Source organism: Dermochelys coriacea, chromosome 10 (genome assembly GCF_009764565.3).
Source record: "Dermochelys coriacea isolate rDerCor1 chromosome 10, rDerCor1.pri.v4, whole genome shotgun sequence".
In the NCBI taxonomy this organism is placed as follows: Eukaryota; Metazoa; Chordata; order Testudines; family Dermochelyidae; genus Dermochelys; species Dermochelys coriacea.
Genome location: NC_050077.1, coordinates 56,855,038 through 56,868,785, shown reverse-complemented (window position 1 = coordinate 56,868,785; position 13,748 = coordinate 56,855,038). Strand labels below are relative to the sequence as shown.

General features: G+C 42.4%; 1 protein-coding gene across 6 annotated transcripts in view; it reads right to left on the bottom strand.

Annotated features, from left to right (window-relative positions):
* LRRC49 (leucine rich repeat containing 49) overlaps positions 1-13,748 on the bottom strand; it is a 141,906-nt gene that overhangs the window by 60,735 nt on the left and 67,423 nt on the right. For all 6 annotated transcript variants that reach the window (XM_043494532.1, XM_043494536.1, XM_043494535.1 and 3 more), the window contains one exon: positions 1,854-2,001. In XM_043494532.1, coding sequence (XP_043350467.1) covers positions 1,854-2,001 — 148 coding nt within the window. The remainder of the gene's footprint in view (positions 1-1,853; positions 2,002-13,748) is intronic.

Here is a 13,748-nt window from a genome sequence, read left to right as displayed (position 1 = left end):
AGGAGCCTAAGTCTCATAGAAAGATAAGAGGACTTAGGTGCTTCTGAAAAATGTTAGCCTTAGCCTCTGCTCGCACTTCAATGAAAACCTTTGCCAGCAGAGATGACATGCCAAACAGAAATGAAGGGGAATATGCAGTTGTGCCCGTAGTATCTGGGGGGGGGGGGGAAGATACCAGCGAAAGGAGGACACTCAGGCCTAAGAATAGTAAACTATGCTTTACTGAAGGAAGGAAGAACTTACGCTCCAATCTGCGCAGGGAGCCCCTAAAATGTGCGGAGGGGCTGCAGGGGACTCTGGCCATTCGGGACAGCTGACCAGGCAGGATTTCGCAGGGGGTGGAGTCCTCTGCGGCGCTATGTTCTCCGCGCTTATCTCGGGGTTACATGGGGTCAACAGCTGGCTACATTTTTATATGTAAGATTTATGCTTATTACATAAACTGACTTGTTTACAGGCAAAAATATGCTGAGTTATGCTACAATATCTTTTGGCAGGGTCTGTCTGACAAAGTTCATTGAAACTGCCTGCATCCTCCGCTTACATCCAGTCACATACTCAGTCCACCACTTAGCTCCTCGCCAATCTTCCGCAACCTTGCCCCTACAGCAGTAATAGCACCCACTATAAATAATTTTCAGACAAACATCTTCTTCAATTCTCTTGCAGAAGAAATGAAGGAATTTCTAACCAGAAAAGAGCAATTACCAGATCTACCTATTGGTTGTCTGCAAGGCAAAGCAAGACTGGGGAATTCAGGATAGTCAGGTGGACCACACAATAAAGGAGAGAAAAAATTACAATCCAAGTAGAGTTTTGGTCTATTCATCAAGTGAAGTTAGACAATGACCTTTCCTGTTAGTGTAAAGTAAACTCATCCACTCATAGAAACATCAAGCTAGATATTGCCCAGTGTATACCAGTGCAACATGCTGTTGCCAATCAGAACACCTGAATTCAGTGTTGCCCACTCAATTTTATCATGAGCGTCATGATATTTGGTATTTTTCTTACAGACTTAGCTCCTGAAGTCATATATGTGAGAAACTCAGCTTTCATTTAAAAAAAAAAGTGAATTTTTAGTCCTCATGATTGTGGGAAAAAAGCTTGAAAACATGAAACCTTAAGGCTCAAAACCAGAAGGCGCATAACAAGAATGATATAAATAAATCTCATGATTTTAAGCCAATCTCGTGGTTTTGGAGGGGCCAATTCTTTTTTTTGGGGGGGGGAGACTTGAGCACTTAACAATACTGTGGATTTTAAGACAACTATGGGACAAAAAGCTAGCAGAAATCAGACGTCACAGAGCTGAGGAACTCAACAAGGATGTGGGCCTACTTAAAGGTATTAACAGAGGGCTTGTTCTTCTAACAGGTGATAACTCATCTGTATAGTGGTTGTGAGGACATGTACTGTTACTTAACTCTGCAGAAGGAAGCCAGGAACAAGTGGGATGGGGAAGGTTCTAGGAAGAAGCACTACACTGAAATAAGGAGTCAGTAGTTTTAGTGATAATACATTTTCCTGATTGTAATAACATTCTTTGTTCGATGTTTAGAAGAAAACACCTCTGATATTCTTTACAATTGTCATGGGACAGTTGTCACAGTGTGGGTGAAGAAAAATATTTTAAAATGGTTTAATAAAAATAAATGTGTTAGAGTTAAGCAAGAAAAATACATACTTGTGTAGTACAGAACAAAAACAAGTTACAATATTGTAATGTTCAAGTTACATCTGAATTCAGAGGTAGATACAATGTAAAAGTTTTTCCATACATAGAACCCAGCAATCCTATTCACCAATTTTAATACTTACAGCATCTGATACTTTTTCAGAAAGTTCCTTACCGTGATTCTCTTCATATCTAACTGTCGGAGCTGCATCATATGATGGAGAATAGTGTTTTTGTACCATGTCTCCTGAGCTATTGGATTGCCATCAAGGGTGATATCAGATAGGGATGAGGAATCAGCAAGGCACAGAATGTTGTCAAAACTGCACACAAAAAAGGGAATAGCTTTTAATGCAACTGAAGAATCAATTTTCTTCACAAAGACATACAAGCTACAGGAAGGCATTCTCTAAACGCTATATATGCTTACATCAGAAGCATGTTACAAATGAATATGAATTGTTCTTGCTTCTCTCTCCTCTATCACTAATTCTTTAGGAATTGGTAGTTTTTTGAAACAGGATCTCTCAACATGACAAGCAAATATTTCAACAAGACATTTAAAAAATAAATAAGGAGTTGCAATAAAAACTATCCTTGCTCAATTCATTTCATGATTTGATAACATTTTATTGCTCTTCATTTTATATCTGTATATATTGGTTGATGCCAATTAAAATAAAATAATAAAAATAATAATAGAAAAGGAGTTACAAGATGCATTTACTATTTGTAACATGACGTTAGCCCTGTATTCACAAGACACTGTCTCTTGGAAGAACCAGAAAACTAAAGTTCATAACCAGTTGCAGGCATTATAACCCCCAAAATAAGAATGATTGTCATTTTCTTGGCTAAATTTCTCTTTGAATACTTCCTTTTGCCTAAGTAAATTTCCACACTACCAGCATTGGAGAAAGATGTCATTTTTTACTGTGCTAAAAATATTATATAGAGCTTCTCAGCACTGCTAAACATCTGCCATAATTCACTTTAATGGAAGCTGATTCAGTGGTGGGTGAAGGGATTCCTTTTTTACATAGTTCGCACAGTAGTTTGGAATTTTTCAAGATCTTAAAATATAAGATATGGCAACATTTTTTTACCTAATTACAGGGGCATCTGTTCCAAACTGCTGAATTGTGTGAATTAAAGAAAAATAAGAAATTAATTCATGATCCCTGTATTATAAAATATACATTGTTCCTTTATTTTGACACGCATCTTTTTTTCTGATATTTAATAATGTGCAAGAACATGCACTGCTCAAATATTTTGTAAAAAATAAATTCTTAGTAATGAGACCTCAGTACAGTACTCCTCTATTTATATATTTTCTGGGAAGAGAGCAAAGACCACTAATGTTTGTGTGTATTATAAAGTGTGCAGCTTAGTGAAGTTCTGCTCATATTTAATGTTTCTGAGTATATCAGAAGTTGATGCCTATTTTTCTTAAATGCCATTAGTTAGATAAGAGCCTACGCTTGCCAGCACCCGAAGGACATTTCAATCTTGTTATTGTGCACAACTGTAAGTCCTCTATGTAAAACTAGGACTGCTGAAATTTCAGTGAAACATGGCTATGTGCTGGTCTAAATAAAAGACAAATACTATATGAAAATATAAGAAGACTCCTCTGAGAAGTGGAGAGACAGATTCAAGACATCCTTTCTAATCCTTCAAAAAAGGAAAAGCAGACAGTGGAAAAATCCAAATGTTCTGAAATAAACATTGTAAATAACAGCAAAAACATTTCTATATGAGGGTACAATATCATGCTGCCGCTTTGATCTGTGTGTGGAAGACCCCTCCATGCAGAAAAATGGCTCTAGTGTCTTCATCCTCCTAGAGGGCAACAAAAAATACTGTGCACCCTATAGAAGCTGCAGCCAAAAGGGGACCTTGCAAGAATGGCTTCATTGCAGACACTGGAGACCAGAGCCATAGGAGAGGTACAAGGCCTCCACGCAGATGGCCAAGCCTCCTGCAAATCCTCGGCGAGACATCATATTAGGTGCCTTACCACCCCATAACAGTAGACCTCTGTGCAGATACAAAATTTGTATCTGCATCTGATCCACAATCCACAAAAATGGTCCACGGATATCCACAGATTTGCAGGGCTCTACAGAATGATGCAGGAGAATGTCTATTAGGAAATCCTCACAGAATTTCTGTGAATGATAAATCCCCTCTTTTAAAAACCAACTGTTTAAACCAGAGGTGGGCAAACTGTGGCCAGTGGGCTGCATCCAGCCTGCCAGTCATTTTAAGCTAGCCCTCGAGCTCCCACTGAGGAACAGGGTCTGGGGCTTGTCCTGCTCCGACCGGGGAGCAGGGTCAGGGGCTGCACCATGTGGCTCCTGGAAGCAGTGACATGGTCCCACTCCGGCTCCTATGCGCTCCAATGGCCCCCTCTGGCACTCCAATGGGAGATGCAAGGGCATTGCCTGCAGACAGGGCAGCATGCAGAACCACCTGGACGCGTCTCTGTGTAGGAGCCTGAGAGGGACATGCTGCTGCTTCCGGGAGCCGCTTGAGCTAAGTGCTGCCCAGAGCGTGCACCCCTGAGCCTCTCCCCACACCCCAACCCCCTGCCCCAGCCCTGAGTCCCCTCCCGCCCTCCAAACCCCTCGATCTGAGCCCAGAGCTACATAAAAGGTTCACTCAAGGAATGGATGAATGGCACTATGTGAAAAAAGTTTTAGTAATACCCACTGTGCTAAAACTGGATAATGAAACTTGTGCAGGTGAAATTATTTGAGAAATGATATAAGCAATGAAGAACAGAGGAGAAAGACTATTGGGATTTGTTAATAATTACATTTTGCACTTCTATAATGTCTTCCTTCTGAGGGCTTCAAAGAATTTTACAAAATAAATGACACCAAGCCTTATTACATTTTCTATCACATTTCTGTGAAACAACAAACTAATGGATAGAGCACCGACAAGTAATGAACCAATGTGATGGAGCACTATAAGATCTAAACAAAGGAGTTACTTGGCAAAGGGGAAAAGCAGCATCCTTTCACATCTAACTATATTTTAATGAAGGGAAACTGATCAGCTAAAAGCTTTAAATACTTAATGTGAAAGCCTGGCCCTACTGAAATCAGTGGAAGTTTTGCCACTGACTTCAACAGAGCCAGCATTTTACCCTTATTCTTCATTATTGCATTCTAAAACATAAAATGACTAGACAATAGATTCTGAACATACATATACTTTTTTTTTTTTTAAAAAGAGAAGGTTACTCACCCTGTGCAGTAACCGAGGTTATCAAGATGGTTGTCTCTGCGGGTGTTCCACTTTAGGTGAATCTGCGCCCCTGCACTTGTAATTGGAGATTTTTAGTAGCAGTGTCTGGTTGGGTCACACATTGTCTCAGGCAGTTACACAGCATTGTGCGACCAACCTTCCCTCAGTTCCTTCTCTACTGCAGAGACCATGGTGTGAAAAAAATTCCGAAGTAGAGGGGAGGAGGGAGGGTAGTGGAGCATCCACAGGGACAAGAACCTCAGTTACTGCACAGGGTGATTAATCTTCACATTCTTCGACGAGTGTCCCTATGGGTGCTCCACTTTCGGTGACTGTAAAGCAGTGCCTCTTGGTGGAAGGGAGGGGCTTTGGAATTGCAGTGGTGGTGGATGATAAAACCGTATGTCCAGCGAAAGCGTCTGATGACAAGTGCTGCTCTATGGCATAATGCTGGGTGAATGTATGGACTGACGCCCAGGTTGCTCATTTAGAGATGTCCATAATGGGCACATTGTTGAGAAGGCTACTGAGGCAGAGAGTGCTCTGGTGGAGTGTGTGCAGGTCCCCAGTGGGGGTTGTAGCTATTGATGGCAATAGCAAAGGTCAATGTAGCAAAAGATCCATTTAGACAGCCTCTGTTTGGACATGGCGTCTCCCTTAGATCATTCCGTGATGGAAAGAAATAACTTTGGTGGCTTTCTGAAAGTCTTTGTGCTCTCAATGTAAAATGCTAGCACCCTTTGGACATCCAGAGTGCGAAGCATTGCTTCTTGTTTATTCCCGTGAGGTTCTGGGAAGAATGATGGGAGATGGATGGGTAGATGCAAATGGAATGAGGAAACTACTTTATGTAAGAATTTGGGTTGTGGTCTTAGGGTAACTTTGTTTTTGAAAAATATTGTGTATGGGAAGGGAGTGCTATGAGGGCCCCCTGTTTTTCATCGGACGGATGTGATAGCAATGAGAAAGGCCACCTTCATCAAGAGATGGAGAAGTGAACACATCGCTAATGGTCCAAAGGGGGGCCCAGTAAGGCATCGCAGCATCAGATTGAGGTCCCATGATGGAGTAGGGGCTTGTATTTCGGGGTAAAGGTTACAAAGACCCTTGAGAAAGCATTTAGTGGTCAGGTGGGTGAAGCCTGAGAACCTGTCCACTTTGCGGTGGAATGCCAGGATTCCTGCGAGGTATACTCTGATCGAGCTCATTGAGAGACTCAATTTCTTAAGTTCCAGGACGTAGTCCAGTACCAGTAGTAAAGGAGAGGTAGTGGTCATTATTTGTCTATTGTGGCACCATGTATGGAATCTCTTCCAATTGTGCAGGTAGGTATGCCAGGTAGCAGACCTTCTGCTGTTTAAAAGAATGTTCTTTACCTCCTTTGAGCACATCATTTCACTGTCTTGGAACCATGGAGTAGTCATGCTTTCAGGTGGAGTTTTGCCTGGTTCAGGTGGTAGACCTGGCTACGTCCAGGAAATGTGGTAGAAGGAGAAGAGTGCACGGTGGGCACATAGCCATCTTCAAGAGGTTAAAAAAAACACATTTGTCTGGGCCATGGGGGGGGGGAGGGAGGAGGGGATAGCAAAATGACTCAGGTGCTGTAAGTCCTGATCTTGTGTAAGACTGTGGAATAGGAGAGGGGTCGGGAGAAAAGGTGTACAATAGGGGTGCATCCCATCTGAGAAGAAAAGCATTGCCTACAGAATAGGGTCCCAATCCTGCTCTTGAGCAAAAGTGTAGGCACTTAGCATTTTGGGTTGTCACAGAGGTCTATAGTTGGGAATCCGCAGTGTTTGAATATGCTCTGTAGTACTCTGGTGTTCATTTCCCAATTGTGGTCTGAGGAAAATTTTCTGCTCAGTGCATCTGAGGTGGTGTTTTGGCATCCTGTAGATAGGAGGTTAAGATGTCAGTGTTGTGGAGGATGCACCAGTTCCATAGGAGTGTGGCTTCTGTGCACAAGGAGTGTAACCATATCCCTACTTATCAGTTTATATAAAACATAAAAGCGATATGGTCTATCAGAACCTTTATGGCCTTGTCCTTGATCATGGGTAGAAAGTGTGAGCATGCATTATGGACTGCCCACAGCTCCAGCAGGTTTATGTGTAGTGTTGATTCCGATGGGGAGCAGCGGCCTTGGATCATGTGGTTGTGCAGGTGTGCCCCCACCCCAACCTAGTCTATTATGAGTATCATTGATGGAAGGGTCTTTGTCAAGGGAACTCCTGTGCAAACATTGTGTGGTTGAGTCCAGCAATGTAGATAATTTTTTACTTTGGTTGGCATCATAAGATGCTTGTTTATGCTGTCTGTGTGGAATATATACTTTTCTGAGCCAGCCTTGCAAGGATCGCATGTGCAATCTGGTGTATCTGATGACAAACGTCATCGTTGACATGTGCCCTAACAGTTGGAGGCAGATCCTGGCCAATGTCCATGAGCTGACTTGTGATGATTAGATTGACTAAATCTGGATCAGGGAAAAGAGGCAGTGGCTTCCAGAGAGTCCCCGTCACATGGGGTGGATCTGGAATGGTATTGTCTGCCCTTCTCGTTTATGGATTCTACCACCAAAGAGTTTGGTGCGGGGTGTGAAAATAGAAATTCCATCCCCTTGGAAAGGACACAGCATTTTTTGCACTCTTTTGCAGGTGAGACTTTGGCTCCCTCAGGGAACAGATGGCCAGGATCCCCTGGGGGACTAACATGAAAGGGAAGGGAGTCCAGGAGAGCTGGCTGTATTTCAAGGAATCCCTGTTGAGGTTACAGGGACAAACCATCCCGATGAGTCGAAAGAATAGTAAATATGGCAGGCGACCAGCTTGGCTTAATGGTGAAATCCTAGCGGATCTTAAACATAAAAAAGAAGCTTACAAGAAGTGGAAGGTTGGACATATGACCAGGGAAGAGTATAAAAATATTGCTCGGGCATGTAGGAAAGATATCAGGAGGGCCAAATCGCACCTGGAGCTGCAGCTAGCAAGAGATGTCAAGAGTAACAAGAAGGGTTTCTTCAGGTATGTTGGCAACAAGAAGAAAGCCAAGGAAAGTGTGGGCCCCTTACTGAATGAGGGAGGCAAGCTAGTGACAGAGGATGTGGAAAAAGCTAATGTACTCAATGCTTTTTTTGCCTCTGTTTTCACTAACAAGGTCAGCTCCCAGACTGCTGTGCTGGGCATCACAAAATGGGGAAGAGATGGCCAGCCCTCTGTAGAGATAGAGGTGGTTAGGGACTATTTAGAAAAGCTGGACGTGCACAAGTCCATGGGGCCGGACGAATTGCATCCGAGAGTGCTGAGGGAATTGGCGGCTGTGATTGCAGAGCCCTTGGCCATTATCTTTGAAAACTCGTGGCGAACGGGGGAAGTCCCGGATGACTGGAAAAAGGCTAATGTAGTGCCCATCTTTAAAAAAGGGAAGAAGGAGGATCCTGGGAACTACAGGCCGGTCAGCCTCACCTCAGTCCCTGGAAAAATCATGGAGCAGGTCCTCAAAGAATCAATCCTGAAGCACTTAGAGGAGAGGAAAGTGATCAGGAACAGTCAGCATGGATTCACCAAGGGAAGGTCATGCCTGACTAATCTAATCACCTTTTATGATGAGATTACTGGTTCTGTGGATGAAGGGAAAGCAGTGGATGTATTGTTTCTTGACTTTAGCAAAGCTTTTGACACGGTCTCCCACAGCATTCTTGTCAGCAAGTTAAGGAAGTATGGGCTGGATGAATGCACTATAAGGTGGGTAGAAAGCTGGCTAGATTGTCGGGCTCAACGGGTAGTGATCAATGGCTCCATGTCTAGTTGGCAGCCGGTGTCAAGTGGAGTGCCCCAGGGGTCGGTCCTGGGGCCCGTTTTGTTCAATATCTTCATAAATGATCTGGAGGATGGTGTGGATTGCACTCTCAGCAAATTTGCGGATGATACTAAACTGGGAGGAGTGGTAGATACGCTGGAGGGGAGGGATAGGATACAGAAGGACCTAGACAAATTGGAAGATTGGGCCAAAAGAAATCTAATGAGGTTCAATAAGGATAAGTGCAGGGTCCTGCACTTAGGATGGAAGAATCCAATGCACCGCTACAGACTAGGGACCGAATGGCTCGGCAGCAGTTCTGCGGAAAAGGACCTAGGGGTGACAGTGGACGAGAAGCTGGATATGAGTCAGCAGTGTGCCCTTGTTGCCAAGAAGGCCAATGGCATTTTGGGATGTATAAGTAGGGGCATAGCGAGCAGATCGAGGGACGTGATCGTTCCCCTCTATTCGACACTGGTGAGGCCTCATCTGGAGTACTGTGTCCAGTTTTGGGCCCCACACTACAAGAAGGATGTGGATAAATTGGAAAGAGTACAGCGAAGGGCAACAAAAATGATTAGGGGTCTAGAGCACATGACTTATGAGGAGAGGCTGAGGGAGCTGGGATTGTTTAGTCTGCAGAAGAGAAGAATGAGGGGGGATTTGATAGCTGCTTTCAACTACCTGAAAGGGGGTTTCAAAGAGGATGGCTCTAGACTGTTCTCAATGGTAGCAGATGACAGAACGAGGAGTAATGGTCTCAAGTTGCAATGGGGGAGGTTTAGATTGGATATTAGGAAAAACTTTTTCACTAAGAGGGTGGTGAAACACTGGAATGCGTTACCTAGGGAGGTGGTAGAATCTCCTTCCTTAGAGGTTTTTAAGGTCAGGCTTGACAAAGCCCTGGCTAGGATGATTTAACTGGGACTTGGTCCTGCTTTGAGCAGGGGGTTGGACTAGATGACCTTCTGGGGTCCCTTCCAACCCTGATATTCTATGATTCTATGATTCTATGTTGTTGAGGTCTGCCAGATGGTCTTGGCTGGGTGCACAAGAGCCTCGTTTATTGGGAGAGCAATCCTGGAGGAGGCTGAAGTCTGGAGAATGTCCAGCAACTTATGTTGGGCCTCCACCACTTCTTCCAGAAATATGGCAAGGAAATCTGCAATCCTGCTTAAAGTCATCCCCCATTGTGGTGGTGGGGGCATGATAGCTTCATCCGGAGAAGAGGATGAAAAATTGGCATCTTGCATGACTTCCTGATCCAAAGTCTCCTCCAATTCCTCTACTGCCTCTTCCAGAGGTTCAGAGGGTCCAGGTACAGAACATGATGGAGAATGCCTCAACCGCTCCGTGGGTGGACCGGGAGGCTAAGGATAGTGTTGGTGGTATGCTGCCCCTGGGTCCTAGTAAGGTCAATGTGGTGAAAATCCATAGGTGGCAGCATCCATGGATGTCTGTACGATCCTGGAGTTTCAGGTCTGGGTTGGTATTCATGTGCTCTGGCAGACCTGGTCTGGTAGCTGTGTGGATAGGCAAGGAGAGATAGGAGGAAAAGATTTCTCCTTCATCATCATCCTCGTCACTGGATAAAGGAGGAACTGATCTGGGTGGGGTGGTAAGTTGGCACAGTACCATGTGTTCTGGAGTGAGGTCAGTAACGAAGTGAAGATTCCAGTGCCAAGGAAACCAGAAGATCTTTATGGCAGAGAAATTCCTGTGGTACCGACAGCATTAGGACCAAGGAGGGTGTTGTCGGTGGTATTGATGTCTTTACCACAGTTGTCGGTGCCAAGGGACGTGTGCTATACACTGAGGAGGCACAAGGTGGCGCCATAGACTGTAGTGCTGCCAAGCTGCTTGGTGTCGCATGTTTGAGCGTCTCCAGCGGTACCGAGACAAGGATAGTAGGTTTCTCTTTAGTGCCTTTTTCCAAGCCAGCCCCCTTAGGGTCTTAGATACCCACGGTACTGGATGGTCCCACTACCTCAGAAACGGAGGGTCTCAGTGCAATCGATACCAATGGGGTATGACAGATTGGGGAACATCTCTTTTTGGCAGATTCATGAGGAGGGGAGGTCAGCACCTGCGTCTTTGTCGCCTTATTGGCAGAGTGCTCTTTCCTCTGAGAGGGCGTTGGGGAACCTCTGTCAGATGCCGCCATTGGAGACCAGTGCCCAGAAGGGGTCTGTGATCCCGAATCGGATGCTGGGTGCAGAGACTTCTCTGTCATGAGACGTTTTAGGTGTAGGCTCCTTGCTTTCCTAGAGTAAGCCTTGAGATTGTGGCAGCGTAAGCACTTTTGTGGTATGTGCATCTAGCCAAGGCAGCAGATAAACTGTGAGGACCGATAAGTGAGGCAATGTTTAAAACCCAGGGAGCTGGACCTGCCCCTTAGAATATGGTTTCTCCCAAGAGGGAGGGTAACTATACTACACTAAGGGGTATCCTAATAACTGAAAATTAAACTCCAAAGATAAGAATTTTTTTAAGAAAGAATGAATGGGGAATAGATAGGGGAGTAAAATATTGACTATTAACTAACTATTGATTAACTAACCAGTATTCTAAAGTTAAAGCTAGACTATGATAAGCTCAGAGGCTCTGCTAATTGCTCAGCCTCAAGCAAAGAGCCATAGAGAAGGAACTGAGGAAGGTTTGGTAGGACAGCACTATGTAACCAGCTGAGATGGCGGGAGACAGGGACAACATATGTGCATATGTGCAAAAATCTCCAATTACAAGAGCAAGGGTGCAGATTCACCTAAAGTGGAGCACCCACAGGCACACTCCTCGAAGAAGTGTAGCTTTTTTTCCCCCAAAAAAGAGGGCACTACAGTTCAGACTTCTACTGAAAAAACAGCACACAGACTATCACATACAAATTAAACATGTTCTTGAAGGATCTAATGAATTATTCAATTTTTTTCGTCTCTCATTAGAGCAGGAAAAAATGTGCCTATATCCTAGATATGCCTGTCATCATGAACTAAACTCTGGAGATCTACAAAGAGCTATAAATGTCCATCTATAATACAAATGCACAAACAATACAGGCTATGAGTAATAAAATCTTTCCCACAACTGAGTAAAGTACTGTAACCACTGTTCTCTAATTAGCTGTTGGTTTTGATTGTGACCTATACATGCATGTTTAAACTGACCTATTAAGAAAAAAAAAGATACGTTTGATGTTATTACTTCTCTAATAACAGATTCTGCAAGGAACTCCCCAAATTACTTTGGTGACATAACATTCCAAAAATATTTACAAAATGATAGAACAACATTACTACTACTAAAGATTTTCTTTGATAATAAATACTAAGCCATTCTTGACATATAATGAAATATAGTTTTCCTAATTAGCCTGCAAAAAACATGAGAGGAAGGATTGTCTTGCCATTATTGAGGAGGAAGGATTGAGATTCTCCATGTTAAATTCATAACATTGAAAATGTCCAGTGTTTAAAGGTATCAATAATTCTGGGCTAATCATTAAATAATTTTTAATATTTGTTTAAATACGCTACTTTACAAACTACACAAGGTTTTTTAAACAACAGTAATATATACAATCTTCTCCCTAAAGAAAAATAAACCCCAACTTTTCAGTAAGTTTAAAATGCCCTACTTCCCAGAAGATGGCTCAACTTCCTGTTTGAGGCAAGAGATGGTAAGGAGCACTGGATCATAAACATTGGGACAATTTCCCTTCATATGATAGCAAAGTATGAAGGGGACCTTTCTCTCCCTCTAATGACTTACCTATAGAACTGGGCAGAAAACTGTTTTCCTGTCTCAAGAACATTTTTAAGACCTCCAAAATGTGTTTGCTCCAATGTTTATCTGGATAAAACTGAGACCTTTTCAAAGTTTTATGTGGAATGGGGGGAGAGAGAGAGAGACCTCAGAAAAGCCAACATATCCTAGATATGCCCAATTCACAGCAGGAACATGAATACGAGTCTCCCACATCCCAGGGTGTGCCTTAACCACTGAGCTATTGACTATTCTCGGGCGGGTGTCCCCTCACAAAATTCCATCCTGGACTTAAGAAACCATCCTAATGAAAGTTTCAGTGAAACAGACCATCTTTCCCTCAAAAAGTTTCAGTTTCAACTAATCAGCATTTTCTGACAAAAAACATTTCATTGAAAAATTCCTGACCAGCTCTACTTAGCTAGAGCCTTAGAAGAACAGGACTCTTCAGCCCAGTTCTTAGTTCAATAACATTGCTAAGAGCATGATAAATGCTTTGATAGGCTATCACACAGCAGAATTATAAAAGAAATTGGAGGAAATCTATTTCTGAAGAAAAAAAGATTATGGGGGGGAAGCATAGGAAGATGCAGGCAATAACTGGACTTAATTATCAACATGCATCCTCTTGTTTATTGAAATTGTGTCAATGGGAAAAGAAGATAAATGTACAATTTTCTTGAAACTAAATTAAAAACTCAATTTTAGATCTATTTAAGTTTACCATAAACTTCAAAAATATTTTGTACATGTTTCTGCCAGTTTCATTAACATAACGAATTCCACAATACTCACTTTTACTGACTTTAAAAGATATTCTAAGGTACCATCTCAACTGAATTACAAAGTGAGAATGAGCATGAGCAAGACAGACACGAGTCAAACTATGGATCAAAATTTAGTTATATAATCAAATTGCTTATTTTATAACAATAAAAATGATATATTTCTATTCTTACTACTCACCAAATATTTTGTTTAAAATTAAGGTCTGGTAAAATACCTTGGTTGTGCTTCATTACGATAAGAAATGCTTAAACATGCTACTATACAATTCTAAAAGTGCTCAATTTAGATTTTTGCTGGACACAATATTGAACTAATATTATTTTTAAGTTACTAAAAACTATAAGATTCAAATCTCAGGGAATATACATGAAGATATAAAATTACAAATAAAAACATTTAAAATTAAAGGATATTTACTCATTTAGATACCTGCTAAAAGTATATTTTGGAATTGTAGCCT